General features: G+C 39.2%; 1 protein-coding gene across 1 annotated transcript in view; it reads right to left on the reverse strand.

Annotated features, from left to right (window-relative positions):
• Positions 1 to 23,533, reverse strand: part of LOC149084469 (transforming growth factor-beta-induced protein ig-h3-like) — a 41,738-nt gene that overhangs the window by 15,868 nt on the left and 2,337 nt on the right. Inside the window, exons 2-6 of the mRNA XM_089235317.1 lie at positions 18,411 to 18,569; positions 12,359 to 12,505; positions 7,457 to 7,554; positions 3,969 to 4,082; positions 813 to 832 (exon numbers count right to left, since the gene is read on the reverse strand). Coding sequence (XP_089091443.1) covers positions 813 to 832; positions 3,969 to 4,082; positions 7,457 to 7,554; positions 12,359 to 12,505; positions 18,411 to 18,569 — 538 coding nt within the window. The remainder of the gene's footprint in view (positions 1 to 812; positions 833 to 3,968; positions 4,083 to 7,456; positions 7,555 to 12,358; positions 12,506 to 18,410; positions 18,570 to 23,533) is intronic.

Below are 23,533 nucleotides of genomic sequence, written 5' to 3' on the forward strand. Positions count from 1 at the left end.
ATTCACGATTTACATAACGATTACTAATTTACCAAAAGAAGATTATGATTACACATAATCTTCGTTGAGTATGATTAAATTATTAAATTATCGGCTTGTGATAAAAAATTATTAAATTAGAGTTTTAGGAAAGGAATTACAGTTTGCCCGATATTACTGTTCACCAACGGGATTGAAACACATTGCAGATGTATTCCACGGGACCAGGGATCAGAAAAGTGTTCGTTAGGAGAAGTTCCACTGCATAATTAATTTTGATAATTAGTGTTCTATATACCATTATATAATTTATAAGTCATGGAAATAATCCTGATTCTTGATTTCAAAAATTCAAATACGCCTTGTTGAAAATAACAGAAAATGGGACATTATATAAAAAAAAAGATTGGGAGGGGCCAAATTACGGGAAATGTCCCGTAAAATACTGGTAATATGGTCACTGTTTATATGCAAGTTTCTCACACACACCCAGCAACACATCAATAAAGCGTCACGTGTAACTGAAATGAATGATATTAGATCTGAAACGGTGGAATCACTTTATTATCATTATTGCTTCAAAAAAAAAAAAATACTACCGGTAATACATACAGTGTGCGGAGTAAAAAGAACAGGAGAAAAAGAAAACCATAATAGGGAAGAAATACATCACAGAATACGTATTAATAATTATACGTTAAAAATACAAATCCAAATACACCAAATCACATTTAAGAAAATATTAATTTCAATTTTTTTTTTAGTATCGTCCCCATTTTTGTTGTCACGATATTTGTTAGCTCATGTTTTCCGTATCCCGTGTTGTAATCTCATTGGCTCGGTTTTTCCGGATCTAGAAAATCAAAGGAAAAAGAACAACAACATCAAAAGAAAAAAAGTACCTAATAAAACGTACATTACTTAAATCAATACTTTATTAAAATTAATACATTATTACAGTAAAACCCCTCTTTTGCGGACACCCAAGGGCCAAAAAAAAAATTTTCCCTAAAAGAGGGGGGTGCCTGTATCAGAGGGGGTTCTTGTGTTAATTGTATTATATAATATCAACAGTAATTGAAATGATTCTTTATTTGAATATGAATTCAATTCTGTCAATATGAGATGCGTTTAAGGTCAGGAAAATACATAATTATTGCATAGATACGAAATTACATTACATACTGAATAGACATTTTTTGGAAAAACTGATCAGTCGCAGTGTGGCGGGTTTTGATAAGTGTTTCAACTCCTTCAAAACGTATTTTAAGCTGAAAGACCTAAATGTGATTACGGGAAAATGCATTTAATCAATGCATGAATTCGTTTTGAAGAGCACGAAGTCCTATTTTACGTTTTTCACTGCATTTGAGACATGAATTTTGTTTTCTGTTATTGATAGACAGTAGAGCTGGCGACATTAAACAGCGGGGGAATAGTGTAAAATATAGGAGCACAATCAGCAACACATGATTTTAGATTCTAAACGGACATCAGAGGTGCCAAACATTAACAAACTTCAATCCAAAATTCCATTCATAGGAAGCCAAATATGAAAAAGTTGATCAAATATTTAAACGTTTGCTGCCATCTAGTGAGCGTAATTCGAACCAAAATTGCCACTATCGGTGTCCGTCCCGTGTTCTAGAGATGGATCGTACAAATCCACTAACAATCAGGCCTATTGATCCAACTGACTTCACGACCGAAACTCGATTCGCGGGAAGGGGGGGGGGCATCTGATATAGGTCGTACAAATCCACTTATATGTAGATAGGGATTCTTGATTTTTATCACGACCCAAACCTCTGAATCGCCGGGGCTACAACCCACTAACAAACAGGGGGTCTTGAGGGCTTTGGGCAATGACGCAAACTTGATTCACAGCGGCTTCCTAGATGAGTCGTACAAATCCACTTACAGCCCTTTTTGAGTTCCTAGAGCCCCCAAATAGCATTGAAATTAACAGAAATAGGTTATAATAACATATTACGGAATTTTCGCAATGTTGATTTTTTTTAAAACACTTTTTGCATGAAAATAAAAATTGGTCGTGGGGGTGGGCTCCCCCTGCTCATCGGGGGGAGGGGTGGGCTCCCCCCCCCAGGCTCGGATCCCAATATGCGTTAGGAGGTAATGGGCAGAGCTGACGAATTTTTGCTGACAAGATGGGCTGGGGTCAGAAACGGCTAAAAATCTGCTGACGTAATACTTGAACGGCCCCTAATTATGTTCACGTACTTTACAGTGTAGGACATTTCCGTATACCCATAAATGTGTCGGTCCCAATTTTTTCCCCCCGTAAAATACGTTATAATTCCCTCAGGGTCTCTTATGAGCATCATAGGCCGTCCGGGAAAGTAATTTTTTTTGAGGCCCTCCTCCTGGCTAGAAATTTCTGACTATCAACTTCCTTACATAATCTCGAAAACTGCAACCAGATCTCATTACCATGAAGCCCTATCTACACTTGAGGCTCCCCGAGCCATATCCAGGCAGGCCCATGCGTTAAGACGGCACTGAATTCACAGTTGGCCCTGAGTTTCCCACCCATTTAGTGTTGCCCCACAGTCATAAAATCTTCCAACTAGACATCTTATTCATCACAAAATTACTAAAAACAAACAGAATAAATTCTAGTCATTATTTGGATAAACCCGTGTCGTCCTCTTCCTAATAAGAACAAGGACCGCAGCTCTGTTTCGACGAAGAGATATGTCCCGTATTTTCCGGGAAATTCCAGTACAGATACAAATACAACGCCACAAAATGCCCAACGAGGTAGCTGAGGAAAAGATGCCCATAAAAATATGGATGTCATATATTTCAAAAATATAGCAACCCAATTAAAAATGCAATTAACAAAAATTATAATCAATATATAACAATAGTATTTTCATGTAATTTAATAATAGACTACTGGGACATAGGAAAAGAAAAACAACTAGCAACTAGATGGATATTTTTCCAACTAAAATAGCCAAGGGGGGGGGGGAAGGGCAGATCTAGCTCGACAATAACTAAGTTGGCGTCACTTCACCCATTAGAAGTTTTGCAAGCGCGCTTCCTAACTCTCGTGCTTTATTTTTAGTTTGTGCTGCCATCTAGTTCTAAAGATAGCAGTTCACTGAAAAAAATGTGTCCCTTATTTTGATTTCGAAATCTGGCTATTTTTCGAGAAACATGAATAAAATAATTAAAAAATCTATAAATAAGGAAATTGAATATATTTAGGAAAATCTCAATGCTTACCAGGCTGCTTAAAAAGAATAATTAAACATAAATAAATTTATTTTAATCTATAATTGAATTAATTGTCGATAGAAATTAATGCTTCACACCTACAATGGAATGGGGTGCAACCACTAATGTAACCTGTAGTGAAATCAATGTGAATCTACTTATATATATATAAACTGGATTTGTGTGTGTGTTCTCTATACAAATCTACAATTTTAGATCGATCGCCGCCAAATTTTGCATATATACCAAACGGACCCGACGATAGGCTACTTTAAAATTTCGTCAGAGCAGGGCAAGTGCCACAAATGGGCAAAAAACTGCCGGGCAACAATGGTTTTTGGGCCTCAACAATCACTTTCGGAATGTTTATTTTAGTTACCTTGGTTCCCTAGCAATGCGTTTCAGACATGCATATGCCTTTATAATGGTTTGCCATTTCTTTAATGCTGCCAGTATTATGAATGGTAGTTCATGACTTAGTAATGGTTGTCAATTTTTCAATCCTCTCAGCAATTGAAGGAAACACGGGTATTATAGCTAGTTATTAATAAAAATAGCACTTTTTTTTTTTACATAAAAACGTAATGAATTGGTAACGTAGGGTCACAAGGTGTCTATTCTTTGATAATATTCAAGTGACTCGTCTATTTAATGATAATCACTCATTAATAATAACCAAAATATGTAAGTTTCAAGACTTAAATTTTAGAAATTATTCATATACATAATGCCAATTCTCAACTTACCCAGTGGTACGAACGCCATTTGGGCGTTACCGAGGTTGGAGCTGCTGCTGCTACTGCTACTTTGGAAAGACGATTGCTGGTAGTTTGGATTTACTGGTGGAACGTTGCCGTTACCTGAAAATTGTTAGTAGTAAGTAGCAGGTATGAAGCGTCAAGAAAAAGCGTTATAAATATATTAAATGCAGCAAAGCAACTCGATTAAGTAATGCAATATAAACTATACATTATGCTAAAAAAAAACCCTTAAAAAAACATATTTTTGACACAAATTTGACATTTTTTTGTGTTTTTTTGGAGACTTCCGCTGGTGTGGAAAGAAAATAAATTTTGACACCATTGCGTGTCGAAGGTGTGTGAGATAAATGGAAGTATGGTAGTATATGACGTCTGGTCTGTGCGTTGGGTGTGATAAGGCATCCCAGTCTATGTCTTGCAGAGAGCAATCAGGCCCGCAATATTTAAAATTCAGTGGTAATTACAACAGGAGGAATAACCTACCGAATTTTTTAGATTCCGAATTTGCATGACAGATGGCAGCGCTTTTTTTTATACACATGACGGCCATTTCTCAGCAACTGACTCCACGTTGAATACACAACACATACACGAACCAGTCCAACATGCACCAATTCGTTAGAAGTTCCTCAGGTGAATATTTACGAGATTATCTCACGACATTTTTTGAAAATCAGGCCTGAAACATTGGTTTGAAAAGTATGACTCGCTGAGAGATCTATACTCTCAATTTTTTCCCACGACCAATTTCCCAGTCTTTCAAATTGTAGAATCGATTTCAAGTCTCAATCTTTCTCTTGAGGCCAAAAAAAGAAAATCCACGTTTCCAAGTGCAATTTCCATTGAGATATTCGAATTTAAAAATCGTAGAAAAGTTGGGAAGGGACATTCATTCATTCAAACCGAGCACAACTCCGTAGGCAATTTACTACCGATTGAGTTGCGCCGGAAGTATGAGTGAGCATTCCTTGGCAAAATGGAGTGGACTTGCCGCTCCTCCGCATATACAATGACCGTTGTCGGAAATTTTGAAACGCTTGGAGTTGGTGGGAAACGGTCCATGGCCCCGAGTAGAAGATTGTCTTTTCCCTACTCCAGGTAACGTTCTTTCCACTGGACGTTTGGGATGACTCTTTGAATAAGCCGTCCGTTTGTTTTTGGATCATTCCAATGCTTCTGCCATTCCACTATTGTCTGCTCTTTAATCATTCTTTTGACCACCGTTGCCATCGGGATCTTCTTCTCCTGGGACGTTGTCTCCAGTTTCCTTCGCTTCCTTCGCCAACTGATATGCCTGCTCGTTTCCACGTTCGCCCGCGTGGCCTCTCACCCACATCAGTGCTGCATTCCCCCCCTTCAGTATTCTTCTTATGGTCCTGGCATCTTCGTGTCTTGTTAAAGACAGCATAAATGGGGGAAAGGAACATCGTCCGTTAGTTTTACCTGTTCTTTCATAACTTTTCTCCGATTTTGGAATTTCAAATATCTTGGCGAATATTGCACTTGGAAACGTAGATCTTTCTGTTGGCCTCGGGAGATACAGGAAAACATGTTTCTAATTGGAAACTATTGCACAGGGGGAACCGTATAAAAAATTACGTTTTTATTTTGTTACACACTGTATTTTCACTCAAAAAACTGGTACAGTCGAATCTCGTTTTAACGAATACCGTTATAGCGAAAATCTCGTTTTAACTAACACTTTTCTAATACTTCAAATAAGTTCACATAGGAACAATGCAAACAACCTGAAATTCTTTTATAACGAAATTTCGTTATAACGAAGTGATTTCTCCGGTCTCTTGGAGTTCGTTGTAACGGGATTCGACTGTGCATGATAATTTTTGAATGCTTTTTGAGCATTTTGTAAATTGGAATCATACCTCTACGACGGACGGCTGGAGAGATAGAGGCCGCAATAGCACCCTGTATGTCTTTTATATAATTTCTTGGCGTTTTATTGCACTCAAAAGTGCTTTTTGAAGTGCATTTTATTTTTACACAAATAACAAATAACTGTATTTGGTTGCTTGTATTTTATAGTCTGCAATTTTTTCATGACACGAAAACTCAAGCATTTACTATCTTCACTTTAAAGTATGGAAGACTGAGGGCAGCACCACACAAGCACAACTTTGACACCATAAATACGTTAGGGGCGATTTCTATGCATATACACTCACAGAACACGTTCCGCCATGTTTGGATTCGTCAGAAATTCCGCAGGGTAATGTGAACGAGGTGCATGTACGGTTAAATAGTAGTAGTCTGTAGTTATTTCTGTCTGTTTATCTGCACTCGTACGGAGTTCATGCAAGGCCATCGCAACAACACCACGGGTCTGCGGACAAAAGGATGTCTGAGGCTCTGACTACTGTCAGGGAGAAGTAAATGAGTTTTCTGAAGGCTGTCTGTGTTTCCGATTAATTTATTTTGATCATATCTGTAAGTATATATTACGGGTGGCCCATATTTAGGACACCATTCGAAAGACTACGGTTTTCGCAACTTATGTGATTAACCACTTCACGTACAAGGTTTTGGCAAGAAATTTGGATAACCTCTATTTAACGAATCGGCGATGAATCTGGTAACCTTGTCCTAACCTAACCCCACGTTAGAAAAATAAAGAAGGGGGAAAGAAAAAATATGAAAGGAAAAAGTATAATAGATAAGGTGAAGCTAAAAGGGTAGTAAGTAAGGGATAAGGGAGTTTGAGTTCCTCTATTTATTCTCATCCTACGTGTTCTCTTTCGCTCTCACATGTATTTATTAGAAAGATACATTATAAAGAAAGGAGGGGGAAAGAAAAAGCAACTTCCAACTCTTGCAAAATAAGGTCGTTATAAACTTCCGCGATAGTGAAGAGAGTGGAAAGAAAAACACGTAGAACTTGTTTGAATTCATTCCCACTGGTGTTTAGACGTAATATTACGCCCCCGTGATCGTAAAGAGGTTAAACTCATTATAAAATACACGGGATAAGCGCGGAGTATTTTAACATTTCTTCTGATATCTTGATCGTTACAGGTTGTGTTAAAACGTATAAAAATCTTGAAAAAGAGACATATCTTGCTGACCAGATCTCAAAATGAAACATGTATCCCACATTTGGACCTTCTCCTGTGGCGAAGTTTCGCCAACTCTTGGCGTTAAAAGTGACTCCGCAGATTACGCGCGCCAAGCGACCAAATCACAAAAAATATACAGTTGTTGCGTGTCAGTATAGGTCCTTTATAGCATGTTGATGTCTTTTCGTGTGTGGGGATTTTTGTAAATAAATTAATGTTGTGATTGTTGACAAGTCGTCTTATAATTAGAGTGGAGTCTCTCTCTCTCTCTCAAACACACACACACACACACGTACGTACGTTATCACACCAACACAGTCGGCATCCCAAACTCCCCCCACCCCATTAATATTAATACACGAAATAACAACAATGAATAGCATACATATATCAGAGACTTACTTTCAACACAGCCGCCCCTGGCATCATAAGCTCTGACGAATCCGTGGCAGCACTTGTATTTGGTGGCGTACATCTTTGAGCCTTCGTTTGTCATGGTCCTAACAACACAGAGTATAGTGAGCATAATATCAGTGACTGATCGAATAACGTTAAACCATGGCAACAATTTACTGAAATGGATTCAAATTACTTCAACTGCATAGACGAGATATCTCGCCTCGTTAAACGACCCTTATTTTGCCAATGACAAGCCTGTATATATTTATTTTGTACAGCTGATTTTTCTCAGTGGAACATTTTTTCCTCATACTCCTTACTTTGTACCTGCTGAAATTCGGAAGAAATCCTATTTCAATAAAAAAGTATAGCAGATTCTGAGCTATCCGGGCCTAATGTGACGAAATAGTGGGCCGGATAGGCCAGATTTCCATATATTCTCACGGCATATCTCAATTCATATCATCAAAAACTACCCATTTTATACTTAAAACCAGCTCTTATTCATATTATCTGACCTCTAAACACTAGTGAATACTTTATACATCAGAGGTCTTCAACCTCTTCGTAGTTGCGAGCACTATACTCATCATCAAAAGAAGAGCACCCTCACGGTAAGTTTGACATGCGAATGCATGAAATCAGGATGATTTCCACCGTTGAATGCAATTTGTACATTGTGTTCAATGGGAACGTTGATCAAGTGCTCGCTATCACTAAATCGGACACGAACATCGAGCACTCTAGGTACTTTAGGGAGCACCATGGTGCTCGCGAGCAACAGGTTGAAGATAGCCTGTTATACATGCTTGTCACGTACTACATACATTTTAAAAATTTATCACCGAAAAAGGAAATCTAAGAATATTGTACACATTTTGAAATGAATTTTATAATGTTAGACATTATAAAATGTCTAACAATGTTAATATTGCAGGAAACATAAACATCACGTGGGAGTTAACGCCGCCTGGAGGGGCGGTTGAAGTTAAGGTTATATCATAGGATCCTATGGGTTAGATTGCGTTCGGGGGGGGGGGCGATGGGAGAAAAAAAAATTTCTGAAGAAGGGGCGATGAGGGATAAAAAAGGGTTAGGAAATCATGCTGTATAGTATATGAAAGCATACACGTTTAACCCTCCCAGTGGCATCAACGAGATATCTCGCCTGCTTTTCAAAAGTCTTTTATTTTAGCAATGACAAGCCCAGATATTTTGTACAGGCGAGTTTTCCTCAATGAACAACTTTTCCCCTACACCCCTTAGAAAATCGGGAGAAAGGCCTGCTTCTCATTAAAAAGATATGGCATTTTACAAAGGTTTTAGTGACTTCTATTACGCCGTGTGAAGGATTAAAATAAACAAAATATTAACGTAAAACGTGGGCTTAATTCTTACAAAAGTTGTTTGAACTTATTTCATTGATAAATGATTACACAAATCGATTACACTTGTAACGCCTTTTGTCAAAGTAAATTATTCATAATTTTATTTCGGAGAATAATAATTATTTTTTTAACCAGGCCGGACAGTGGCGTATTTACATGTTGTGGGGGGGGGGGCATAGAGCGCGCGCGCGGGGGGGAGATATAACCTAGTGCGGCAAGTTCGGAGGGGCCATCTGGCACTCTAGCCGGAGATTGTGCAACCCTTGCTATAAACCAGTGATTCTCAACGTGGGCGTTAACGCCACCTGGGAGGGGGGGGGTGATGGAATGTTCCAAGGGGGCGGTAGAAGCTACGGGTATATCATAGGATCCTATGGGTTAGATTGCGTTGGGGGGCGCTGGAAGAAAAATATTTCTGAAGAAGGGGGCGATGGGACAAAAAAAGTTGGGAAACTATGGTGTACCTCTACAGAAAAGGGAAACTTTTTTTTTGTTTCCCAATCGTATATTGTACCTGTAGCTTCTACCGCCCCCTGGAACATTCCATCACCACCCAGGAGGCGTTAACGCCCACGTTAGAAATCACTGCTGTAGGCGAACGGAAGGACAATTCCTGACCTCTAGCGAACAATCTCGCAATTGTGATTTTAATAATAACACAAGAACTTTTTGAAGCAAAAACTTAACTGATAGTATTTAATTCTTTTATTTTACATTAATAATTCGATTAATTTCTGTGAGATGTGCAACTAAATGTAATTATTCACCAGTTTCTGCAGGTAATTAATTTTATGACGTATTTTTTTCAGCATAAAACGTTATAGCAGTCTTTAAAAATTTTACGTTAAAATAAGCACGAACCCGAAATTGGTGCTCAAGACTTGTGTCAGCTAATTAGTGACAAACCACTGGTTTCATTATATCTCCAGCGTATCGGGACACCCAGTAGTGTAGTTACTAGGGGAGGACTTCGCGGGCAATAGCCTAAGGCGGAAAGTTTTGAGTGGGGGACGCCGTAGTTTTGAGGAATGAGTGCTCAACAAAATTGGTAGAAGGGTGGCAAAATTTGTTTTCAAAAGAGTGCAAGCATGTGAATCATCAAAAGCGTGACCTAGAGTGTGTGTGTGTGCCATAGGCGGAGATAGACTTGGAAGTCTGGGGGTTGCACTGTCATTATTGCTGGGGGGGGGGCACGATGATGATGATGTCAATTCATATATAAATTAGATCAGTCGACTACACCTTTGACGCTGGGGGGCAATGTCTCCCCACGCCCCTCCGTATCTCCACCCATGGTGTGTGCAAGCATGTGAATGACCAAAATCATGACCTAGAGTGCATGTGCTGCATGTGCAAGCATGTGAATGACCAAAATCATGACCTATAGTGCATGTGCTGCATGTGCAAGCATGTGAATGACCAAAATCATGACCTATAGTGCATGTGCAAGCATGTGAATGACTAAAAGAGTGACCTAGAAAGAGAGGGATCATGACAAGAAAAGTTAACATTTACCGTGAAAGAAATCGTCAAATGTAAGCAAAGATCAATTAAGCCAAAAAAAAAAAAAAAAATTGCCAAAGGCAAGTAAAGTGGCCATCTATCACAAACAGTTGCTGGAAAATCGCCAATGGCGGGAAGTGGAAGGCCACTACTGCAGGACGCAATCGTTAAAAATTCACCAAAAAAACAAAAAAAAACAAACGCACATGTTCGCCAAATATGCGAGATGAATATATTTACATGACCTTAATTAATATTGTGATAAAGGCATAATTATCAAAAATATGTTCACTACTACATTATGATAATTATGTGTTTATTTATGAGATAATTATGACATAATTATCATAAGTAGTAGTCGCGTAAATATATTTTTGATTTAAAAAAATTCAAGTTACCCTTGTTGGATAAAACGGGACATTTTTTCTAAAAAAAAAAAAAAAAGTCACAGCAGCTAATAATACAGAATTGTCCCGTAAAATAAGCGTCATATGGTCACCGTATTTCCGGCCGCGGAAACGATGTGGACTCCTAATCTAACTAGTTTCATTTGGCTGTGACCCCCGCGACAAGTCAATAAAATTGTTCTGATCTTTTCAGGGTTAAATCTCGTTTGGGGTCATTCAAGTATTACGTCAGCATCGAGGGGGGGGGGGAGCGGGTTTCGGATTTGCTGACTTTTGATGACAAGGGGGCGGGCAGGGGAGTTTGAAGGTTGCTTAGGTCATCAACCACCCCTTTCTGAAGATATGAAATATTCTAAGCTGCTGACGAAATTTTGCTGACAGGCCGACGGGGGGGGGGGGGGGGTCAGTGTTCAGCTGACTTTTGCTGACAAGCGGGGGAGGGGGCAAAAATGGCAGAAAATCTGCTTACGTAATACTTTAATGGCCTCTTTGGATTCACGCACGCCATAACGATAATGTACTGCAGGGGCACCCCCAAGCTTTTTGAAAGTGCGGGCCACTCCCATCGGTATGAAAACTTACCACGGGCCACTTCATTTGTTTGAAAACTGGTCACGGGCCACATAATCAAGTGTCTCTGGAACTGTGCTGCGGTGATCTATAAATATGCCGCTGGCCACTTAAGTGCTCTGTAAATACGCCGAAAGTGAGAGAGTGACCTGAGAATGTGTCGTGGTGATCTGTAAACAAGCCGCCGGTTGCTCAAGGGCGTGCTCAGGAGCTGTGCCACGGTGATCTGCAAACATGTCGCGGGTCACTTAAGTGATCTGAAAATGTGCCGCAGGGAAATATATGTAATGTGCTCTGGAACTGTGTCGTAGGTCACTCAAGTGATTTGTAAACGGTTACTCACAAGTTATCTGAAAAATATTTCGCAAGCCGCTCAAGTGAATGCGCCGTGGTGATCTATAAATACGCCGCGGGTAGCTTCAGTGCTCTGAACCTGTTCCGCAGGCTCATCCATGTTTTTACTCGGTCGAACGCGGCACTAATGGGCTCTTTAACTATGCCGCGGGTCACTCAAGTTATCAGAAAATGTGCCTCAAGTCACTTTAGTGATCCGTCACGGTGATACGCAAATTCACCCAGGGTCATTCAAGGGATCTGTAAATGTGCCACGGGCCACTTAAGAACCTGTACATATGTCGCGGATCACTTAAGTGATCTATAAATGTCCCGCGAGTCGCTCAAGTGATCCGTGAATATGCCGCGAGTAACTCAAGGGTTCTGGAAACGTGCCGCTGTACCGCTTGAGTGATCTGGAAATATATTACGGGCCACTTAAGGGATCTGGGAAATATGCCGCGGACAGTCAAGTGATTTGAAAAAAAGGTGCCGGTCATCTTAACACTCCCCAGCGCGACCCAACCCGCATGGGTAAAAGGCTCATATCCCGGGAGGGACAGAGCCTGGATCGTGTCTAGTTTGTCGGTCATCTTTACAAAATCAGGTTTGAGATCGCGGGTGCCACATCAGATGACTCGACGGATACATTTGGCCCCGCGGGCCACGGGTCGAGCACGTATGATGTACCGTAGCGAACTTACCTCCCAGTGCAGATGTATACTTCGCCGTTGCCTCTGCAGCTTTCGGATTCGTGGCTGAAATCGAAATTGGTGATGGATGGTTCGTCCATGAGTGCGGTGATTTCTTCCGGTTGGTCGAAATATTTGGTGTCTTGGCAGACGTTCGGTCTTGAAGAAAAACACAAACAGGAGAAATCACCAAATTAATTACATTCTACTAAACAAATAGGTCGAGCCACAATTAAAAAAAACTCATCGAAATGCTCATTAATAAATGGATTTGTTACGAGTAGAGCCCGGATTATATATGCACTAAAAAAGTGGCAAAATATGCTCTAAAAATATGCAAATATGCGCTTAAAGCTTAAAAATATGCACTTAAAAACGAAAAAATATGCACTTAAAAATGCAAAAATAAGCATTTAAAATACAAAATGTGCACTTAAAAATGCAAAAATAAGCATTTAAAATGCAAAATGTGCACTTAAAAATGCAAAAATAAGCATTTAAAATGCAAAATGTGCACTTAAAATACCAATGCGCACTTAAAATACCAAAATGTGCACTTAAAATACCAAAATGTGCAATTAAAATACCAATGTGCACTTAAAATACCAAAATGTGCACTGGGAAACTTCACACGAAGCCCGCGGGACACCAACTCATTAAATTTAATGACATCTTAATAGAAGAGGTCAACGTGAAGGGGGGGGGGGGCAGGCCGAGCTAAACGGGGAAAAAAATTAATCGCAGACTTTTATTTATTCTGAAATTATTAATTATCAATTTCGATTATTTCTCATATTTTTTCTAACAACCAAGTGTGAAAACGTTTCTGAATAATTACTCATTAAATTAATCAATTCCGAGATATTTATTTTTACCCATCAGCTTCAGCGTAGCTGTAGCCGTGTGACCGGGCATTCCACGCACGGAAAACAGGAATCAACCGGGTCGCGGGCATCTAAAGGTTGAGAACCACAGACATAGAGGAGGAGACATTTTTACATTTTTCTGGTGGGGGGGGGGGGGGGTGCTAAACGGGCTATAGCCAACACCTGCTAGAGAATTTTCAGTGTTTTCTAGTGGGTGTTGCTATAGCCCAGGGTAAAAAATTCGATTAATATAAGAAGGGAATTGTACCAGAATGGGTAAAGGGTAGCAAAAACATCTTCTCTTCTCATAATAATTGCAATTTCGTGTGTCGAGTTATCCACAGGCTTCTTCAGGGTATAAGTACACGTACAGAAGCTTTATTATAATTGAACCACCGGCAGCAGCTGCGAGTTTTAATATCGCCAGCGCAGAAACGCAGTGTTTTTTACGACAGGGGGCGGCTATTATTACTATCAACAAAGATTTTGCACAAAAGCAGCTGAACAAAGACGGTGCGAGAAAGATGGAAAGATGTCCGCGAGAGATGGCGCCCGCCGTCTCGGCAAATAAAACGACAACAAATTTCCATCCTGAGAAAATTCAATTTGCGTTCGCGTCGGCGGGAAAAACGCCAGAAAATTTTTCATTTTCTTTTCACTTTCTTTTCTTTCCCCAGCTATGAAAAAAACCGAAAATGAAATCTAGAGGGGGCTTGGAGTTCCTGTTAACAATTTTCCATTTTGAGCAATTCCGCGTTTCTGCGTGGTGCTGTTTTTTTGTGTGTGTGATTTTTGATTTGATACGTTTTTTATAGCTTCAGATATATATGAATATACAAATACAAATACAAATACAACGCCACAACAGGCAAATTGCCCAACGAGGTGGCTGACTTAAGAACATCATGGATCCCCGAGCCATTTTTTGGAGGCCCTACATACTACTGCTACACCCCCCCCCCCCCCGCGGAACACCCAATGAATCGGTACATGCGGGAATGTGCGTGTACGTGTAGTGCAACCTGACGTAAAGTCAGGTTATGCATAATATGATTCATTCATTCATTCAGCTTCATAATTTGGAAATAGTCCTCAAAGCAGGGGCATAGCCAGAAATTTCGCTCGGGGGACGACGAACAAAGTGGTAGAACAATAGATTTGGCCATCTTTTTTCCCTTTTTTCGGTGATTTTCTCACATTTCGGGGGGGGGGGGGGTCCGCCCCCACTACGCCCTTGCCTCAAAGTACGAGAATGCACTTTGATATGTCGTGTGTAAGGATACGTAAATTTTGCAAATAAAAGAAAAAAAACGAAATTAGCTTAATTAATTTTGCTGACACAAAGGGGGAAAAGGATCCGTGCTTCGCTTACCTTTGTTGACAAGAGGGTGAGGGATCGAAATTCTGCTTACGTAATACTTGAAAATGCTCCCCCGGAAACAAGATACTTTTTTTCCAACAGGTGATCACGCTCACAAACATTTGAAATACAGGCCCTATATCACTATACCCCAAACAGTACAGCAGTACCAAACGTGTTTCAAGAATGAGGTCTAAGACATATTTCAAGTTAGCTTTCTAGTCCTCGCACCACTCCCCCCCCCCCCAGCTATCTAGTTTAACTTAAATTTCTTAAAAATTCAGAGAAAAGCGGGACATTAAAAAAAAAAAGTCGGGATCGCAAAAATCACAAGAAAATATGGGAATACGAAGATTTTTAACAGCTGGCTGACGCGAAGATATATTTAAGAATCAGAGAAAATTCAACAACTCGTGCGGGAAATCGAACCCACGTCCTCTTACTTGCCGGGTTAGCATCCCAGACCCAATAGACTACACAGGCAACGAATATCTCGATCTTTCCTTGGAGCTCGTGTGCACTGAACGGGACCGTACATGGAGACGCGCGGTCAGACAACCGAATTTACCTTTTTTCCTAAATATCTTCGCATCAGCCAGCTGTTAAAAACCTTCGTATGGACAGCGGGGAGTGAAATCATCCTCGGATAAGTCGCCATCTGGTGGCAGTGTCAACGATTGTGAGCTTTGGCCTGAATTAGATCTGACCGTCCATGTACGGTGCCGTTCAGTGCACACGAGCTCCAAGGAAAGATCGAGATATTCCTTGCTTGTGATATTTGTATTGAGCTCATGGTGATATTTGTTTCTAATATGTATTACCTTCATAATGTACATTCCCAATAGCATAAAAAAGGGACATTTTTTCTAATGTAAATAATATATGTGAGTAATTCAAATGTGAATGCCCAGCACTGTCAACGGAGGTTCTGTTTGATTATTCCCGTCACAGTGGAGGCTATGTGTGTTTTCTGTGTGTGTGTATATTGCATATTCTGTAAAAGGAAAGGCAAACAAAACTGCCCAACACTGTGGACGGAGGCTTTGTTTCCCGTCACAGTGGAGGCGCTGAATATATTTTTTGTATACATCGTGATTCAGACCATTCTCAAATCTCTCCTACTTTAACATGCCAACTTCTTCTTACTTGTCCACAAGTCTTATCCACACTCCTTTCGAAATCCAGGCTGCGGTCTCCGGCCCTTATGTGCCACTGGGCGCACGTGCAATTTTTCTCCCTAGCCAAAGGGTTCAGCTATACATTTTCGTTAAATGGCTTGTGCGTTCCATCGAGTTGATGGCTGTATTCATGGGGAGAACGACGCGAGTGATTCGATACTTGCGAGCACGGGGCAAGGGGAACCACCACTATAAATCTTTGCTAACTTTTCCGACGCAACTCTGCCTCTTTTGAGGAAGTAAGTAACGGAAGTAAGGTGCTTTGCATCAGTCCGGGGTTGTGAGCGGTTCTATGTATGTATGTATGTATGTATGTATGTATCTATCTATCCCTTGCCTGTGCAGTCTAGTGGTCAAGGGCACTCACCCGCCAAGGGAGAGGACGTGGGCAGTTGAATTTTCTCTCTTTCCTAAATATATCTCCGCATCAGATGTTAAAAATCCTTCGTATGGGTAGCGGAGAGTGACATCATCTTCGTTGTTGGTTTCCCGTAAAGAAGGGTCATTTAGTCATCCTATGTATAAGAAAAGAAAAACCACCAATGGTAGAAGATTACGCTCAGAAGGGTGATGTGTTTGAAGTTTCGAAAAAAAAAAAAATCGCTCCCTGAATCTACTCATTTAAATGAACATAGAAATATAAAAAAATCAGGCGGAATTATTATGATTAACTTAGAAAAATCGAAATACAGTATTAATATTTTGAACGCCAATAAAGGCCAAGAATGAATTTAAAAATCCCGCAACCCTAGTGACGTCACTCGAACAATACCAGATTAGGTACATCCACTTATAGCCACTGTATGCGCGTTATACATCCACTGAGCTGTATAGAAACTGCCTGAGCTATATAAAAACTCCTCATATCTCAGTGGGTACAGCACAGAAGAAAGAAAGAGGATAAAAAAAAGTTCTATATATAGAGTGTATAAAAAACAGTGAAAAAAGAAATTTTTTATAGTTGTCGCCAAGAAGTGCGAGAGTCGATGAGTAGCCAACTGTTGCCATTTTGATAACTTTTTGCGGCTTTAATAATTGCATTCCGTCTCTAAATTTTTTTGTTTTTATGTGTTTCTAGGTAAGTTGTGCGTTTTTAAATCTTTTCATACGACACCTTGGGAACCCTTCCTTGTAAGAAAAAAATGTAAGGAATTATTGATCTAATCGAATCATATTTTAAGAAAAGATTGACCCCCCGAACTCAAATATGTGAAGTCTGGAATGTACGGGGTTAAATGGCCGTAATAACAAACAAGATTCCCCCTCCACACCACTCGATATTCCATATGTTTCCAGTGATAACACTGACGGGGGGTTTTTTTTTTTCTTCTGCTTATCCCCCCTGCCATCTTATCATATTGACCTTGATACATTGACCATCCGAAAAGCTTCTTGAAATGTTAGTGGCCTATTTAGAGTTCTTTTTTTTTTTTTTTTACTTTTGTCTGGAGGAATATTATACATACTGTTATCGTTCAAACTTTAGATAACAGTTGAGAAAAAAAAACCCTAAAACAAAACAAAGGGTGTTATGGCCTTCAAGTGGTAACTATCATCGAAATTTGCGCGTCCTGATATTTTATTTTATTTTTAATGGCAACGGGCCTGACAGATAGTTAAGGTCGTTTAAAGTTGGTTTCTCGGAAAGAGTCTGTTTGTTTATTTTTGTTCCTTTTTTGGAAATAGCACAGATAGTGCGTGGCAACTTCGAATATCATCCAAGTTTCGAATAGAATCTAATTTTGATTAAAACTTTAAAAGGCAAATTAAAATTATATCCACATTCTAGGGGAAAATCCTTGAAATAATATGTTTCCCCAAAGCAGTGTTTCTTAACCTTTTTCCCCAAAGCAGTGTTTCTTAACCTTTTTCCCCAAAGCAGTGTTTCTTAACCCTTTTCCCCAAAGCAGTGTTTCTTAACCTTTTTCCCCAAAGCAGTGTTTCTTAACCTTTCCCCGGCAATGACCTTTTGTCTTTACCAGAGTACCCTAATCGCATGGGTAGGTCTTTTCATAGGTCTGAGTAGGGTCAGTATAATTATAACCACCCTGTATTTAGACATTGTTATACTTCAATAGTTCCACAAGGGTTGAAAGTGGAGAAACATAGAACTCGTTTTATGCCTTCAACCCCTATTAATAATGAAAATAAAGCACCAGGTTTCAGTGTATTTTATGCAGAAAGAAATTAGTATAAATTGCAGGACGAAAAAATACAGTACACAATACAGTCTTACATCACTTGTCAACTTAAATTTCTTGGAAGGGACTGGGCCTTTCGTGTGCTGAATGGACTTTCACATGCTCAATCTGGGCAATTCGCGTACTGAGTACATTTCATACAATCTCGTAATTGTGACCTATAGCCTACAACAATATTTCCTAACTTGTTTTGAAGTCACGGAGCCCCTGTAGTTAATTTCAGTTCTAGGTCACCCCCCTCCCCCATAAAATTTGAAATGTATTTTTTGTAAATATCATGAGAAATTAACTTAATATAAATTACCACATCATTAAATGTGCCATCCATGCAATGGTAGTAAATGAAAATGACGCGAACCCCCCTTACAAAGGACCTCCTGGGATCCGCGGACAACAACAGAGAAAAACACTTTCCCACATGATGATTTAGTTTATATTTCTATTTTTTCTTTGACTTACCCTTTATACCACGGCTGAGGGAAAGTGATGGCAGGGAATGGAATCATTCCGAACGGGAACATGGGTGACATGCCGAACGGGAATCCGAACGGTGGTACGAATCCACCGGCACCCGCGAAGGCCATTCCTGGTCCAGCGAATGTCGATGCTGCCGGCCACCTAAAGGAGAAAAAGAGAAGTAAAAATTTTATTTTTTTTTATATTAAAATATAGTGTTAATTTTTTGAAGTCTATAAATCGAATGGGGCGTAGAAATTTTATTTAAAATAATTTGTAAGAAAATTATAAATTTTACACGGTTTCGTCGATTTTTAAGGGTTAAAAAAAACCCCCATATAATATATGCTTTTTACAGAGTTAAAAAATACTGTTTTTAACTGCAGTAAAACCTCGATACAACGATATTCTGAGAACCAAGGAAAAATATCGTTGCAGAGGGATTATCGTTACATTGAGAGGCAACATTATCCTTCAGTGTGATCGAATTTACGTTGCTGTTGCCATCTTTTCTACATTGGCATTGCTAATACGACAGAGAATGCGCTTTTATGTATTTATTGGCCGCAAAAAATTGAAATTGATTAGTTTATTAATAAAGTTTACTTAGCTGCATTGCCTCTGTAAAGAAGTTTGTTTACCGCATTGCAATTTTGTCTTACACAGAAAATAGTGATGCTAATAACTTCTTTTAGCTTTTGGCGATTCCCCCTTAGTGCAAAATATCGATGTTATATTAGATGCTTTCAGAAGAACGAAGACAAGTGACGAAATTAAAATTAAATTCAAAATTATTTTGAGAAAAATATCAAAAAATATCGTTATACATAATTCGAAAATCTCCTGAAAATAGCGGTACCGTTATATTATTAATTATTGTAGTAAAGGATATCGTTATATCGAGAGGAGTTTAAACATTAAACTGTAGGCAATGCCAAACAAGATTTGAAACACTATCGTAGTAGAGGGATTTATCGTTACATCGAATATCGTTGTAGCGAGGTTTCCCTCTATTTTTATTACTATAAATGTATATTTTTACTGTCATAAATTACACAAATTAGTCCGAATATTTCACACGCTATTGGTTTTAATATGGGTATTCGTGAGTTATCATTACAATTTTAAATTTTGTGTTAGCATGATATTGAAAAAAAAATTTATATTTACAAAACTTCAAGCCGTTGATTTTCACAACTGATGACATGAAGAACAAAGGCTGAAGGTTGTCCGTTATAATGAAAGTCTGGTATATAACAAATAATCCTTATAGGGATGTAATGTATAGGGGCAGGGGTTTCTAACGTTGAGTTGCTCGCGGAACCCCCCGATAGTTATAAGCCTGTTCAGCGGAACCCTTCATGATAATGAGGCTGTTCTACGGAACGAAGTTTTGAATATTTATCCAAAAAAATGTTTATACCTACTGCCGTCTCAACAGCAAAACAGCCCGAGGGCCAAATGAAAGAGGGCCTAGCAGCACTTCTTAATCAGGGGCATAAGCAAGATCGACCCTTTGAAGGATGCCCAAAAGGCTCTTGGCGGGATACAAAAATTGTCTTCCCGAGAAATTTTGATTTATCGATCTTCAAAGAGCATCAAATTAACAGGTATTTAAAGGTATTTTCTATTTGGAAGGATGCATCATGGTCCCCCTATTCCTCCAATGCGTAGGGGTCTCTCTGCTCTTAATATACATGTATATATTTTTAGTCAAAAATCATTGCGCCAGATCTTATCGTGGAACCCCCTATTCAAATGAGTTCCCCGCACGTCCCCTACAAAGGGGTCGAACTGACAGAACTCCAGCCCGAGGCCCTAGATTACTTTCATCGTTTTTGTTTTTCACACTATAAGTTTATGATAGAGGGGCCCGTGAAATCTTACCCGAGAGCCCACCAAAGATCCTAGCTTAGGGGCCCTACGGCAGGAGGGGGGAGGTAGCATGGGTCTCTGCGCCGTGTCTGATTGAACTGGGGGTAATTCATTCGGGCACGCGTTGTGCGTGGGCAGAGATTGGAGCTTAGTCATATTAATTGGGCGGCATATTCACGAATCAAGATCTTCGCTTTTGACCATCACCAGAGTCTCAGTACAAGAACTCTAGCATGTGGTTTAAATAATCATGATGCTAATAATTTAATCATAGGGATATCTAATTTGTCGGTTTTTTACACTTTAAATTCACTATAGTGGTGGCCCCCACTAAAGTTCTCAGTCTGGGGGGGGGGGTCTAGATGGCGGGAGAGGGGTATAATGAGCGCAGAAATGCGCTCGTGGGAAATGGAAAAATTTTACTCCCATATTAAATGTGCCCTCCAACATTGTTTTCTTCCCAAATGGGGTCTTTCATTTCACCTGTACTGGCTTGTTTCCATGCGCATGGAATCTCAAAATAATATGCTACCTTATACAATACAAGAAATTTTCTTTCTGAACAGCAAAAAACTCTATGAACATGGAGAAGCATGCTCAGTCTATAAACATCCATATTTTGTGAACATACAAACCATGAAAAAATGATGCCCATTCTTAGTTACTTTTTTCCCCATAACCATTGAACATAAATTTTATCCCCCACAAAATACGCCTTTCAGAAAACATCTAGTACAGTCGAATCCCGTTTTAACTAATACCGTTATAGCGAAAATCTCGTTTTAACGAATACTTTTCTAATCCCTCCAAATAAGTTTATAGAGGAACAATGCTAGGTAACCTGGAATTCCTTTATAACGAAATTTCGTTTAAACGAAGTGATTCCTCCGGTCTCTTGGCGTTCGTTGTAACGGGATTCGACTGTATATAGCGCAGGATGTATGATATTGAGAACCATCATTAAACTGAAACTCATTTCTGCCACCTATCAAATAAAAAACACAACTGCTGATTATTGGAATCAGGTGACTGGTTATTAATTAATATGCTCCATGAAAAAAAAAACCGTATAGTATGATATTAACAAAAAAATTTAGCAATAATGTAAGTTTTAATCAAGTTTCGATAACTGATGTTTATTTACAGGAAAATAAATTTTGTATTATTTGCGAAATGTGGCCCTTATAAGGCATTGTTTTTCGTATAAAGGCACATACATTAATTATTATTTACACATTTCATTTCGAAGGAACGTTGACAATTGTGTTTTTCATTTAATAGATGGCAGAAGGTGTTTACTTAAATGATGTTTCTGAATATACAGGGTGATTATAAAAAAAACTATCCCGACACATGGGCCCCTAACTATCATACCATTCACAGAAACTGAATGAAATTTTGGCATAAGGTATTTTGAGGTATGCGCTCAAGAATGATATGGAAAACAACAGTGTCACTCTAACAGTTACGGTTACAGTGAGAAAATTTCGAAAATATCAAATGGCAACACCAAGTTTTTTGTATTGGAATGCGATCTCCATACTGAAAAACACTAAATAGCGTTGGAATGGCACCTGTAGCACGAAAATGCCCGGAGCTAGGCAAGGAAAAAGTAAAAAGGACTTTGCCGTGCACCAGAGCATTAATGTTCGTTTCATTCGTTTCTTCGGCTGATATCCCACAAGGCCTGATTAGTCCTCCACAAGGTCATGTGGAAAATTTGTGAAACACAATAAAATGCTTTATTTTATGCTGCTCCTCTGTCCTTATTGGTTGTCCTCACTTTTAGCTTATCTACCGCCGGTGATTTTCATGCTACAGTTGCCGTTCGAACGCTATTTAGGGTTTTTCACAATGGAGATCACATTCCAATACAAAAAACTTGGTGTTGCCATTTGATATTTTCGAAATTTTCTCACTGTAACCGTAACTGTTAGAGTGACACTGTTGTTTTCCATATCATTCTTGCGCGCATACGTCAAAATACCTTATGCCAAAATTTCATTCAGTTTCTGTGAATGGTATGATAGTTAGGGGCCCATGTGTCGGGATAGTTTTTTTTATAATTACCCTGTACATCCTGTACTGTATAGTTACTATCTAAAAGGGATATTTTGGCTTATAAAATTTTCTTTTTGCTTATTTGCGGGTTATGAACGAAGGTGATTAAGAAAGACACCATTTTTCTTGGTTAATAAGTTTAAAAAATATGGACGTTTGGAGTCTGAGAATAGCTAATCATGGGAGTACTTACTCCGTGTAGATGGAGTTTCTGTTGACCAGAAAAAATTATTTATGTACATGAGGGGTAGTATGATGGGTTTTTTTTCATTCCGCACAGATATCAAAATTCTGTGCGCAGAGAAACAACAGGTCCGTGCAGTTGAAATTAAAGATAACGGGGACTGTTTGGAGTTTTTCATTTATTTAGAGGCTGGGATATTTTGCGGGACCCTTCATGATGAATTTATAGCGTGAAAAAAAACAAAAAAATTATGCAAATCGTCCCGGGCCCTGTCAGCCCCACACTTGTGGGGGTTATGGTGCCACTTCAAAAACAATTTTTTTTCATATTTTAAGAAACTTTTATACACCTAGGAAAATTTTTGAAAATTGAAAACCCTATCAATCAACGGGCGCGGTAGCCCAGGTCGATAAAATACTCTCCCGAATGTACCAAAGGATGTTTTGAGGTGTCACGTGTTCGATATCCTGGGTTCGTCGTTGTCAGAAACTTTCCTGACGCGGAAGTACAACAGAAAAGGCGACATGACCACAGGAAAAGATTGCTACCGCATTGAGTACCACGCCACGGGGTTATCGCATCAACCTCTCAGTAAGTATACATAAAAAAAGGCGAAATATCGGACGCTGCCGTTCGGAATCGGCAGTAGACTGTAGGTCCCGGTTCGATTGGTAATCGCGTGAGGAAAATGACCGTGTTTTTTGCCCCAAAAGTGATCAAATTTTCAATCAAAACTGAATGACACATGTACATATTTTACAAACAGAATTGTACACTGCGTAACGTTCAGTCTAATTATATTTTCTCAACTAGTTTGGCATGAAATGAGAATGATCTAATAGACTGAGCCATGGTTTCAAAGTGCAAATTGATAATTACACACGAATGAATTTGAATCGTAATGGGCTGACATCTCCGTCTAAAAATTGTGATACAATACTATTAATTACAGAAACCTTTCCTCAACCACAACTGAACCTTCACTCGTATATCGGGGTGCCGTAGA

Source organism: Pholcus phalangioides, unplaced genomic scaffold, assembly GCF_987345545.1.
Source record: "Pholcus phalangioides strain wild (caught in Gottingen) unplaced genomic scaffold, Ppha-v1.0 ptg000008l_1, whole genome shotgun sequence".
Classification (NCBI taxonomy): domain Eukaryota; kingdom Metazoa; phylum Arthropoda; class Arachnida; order Araneae; family Pholcidae; genus Pholcus; species Pholcus phalangioides.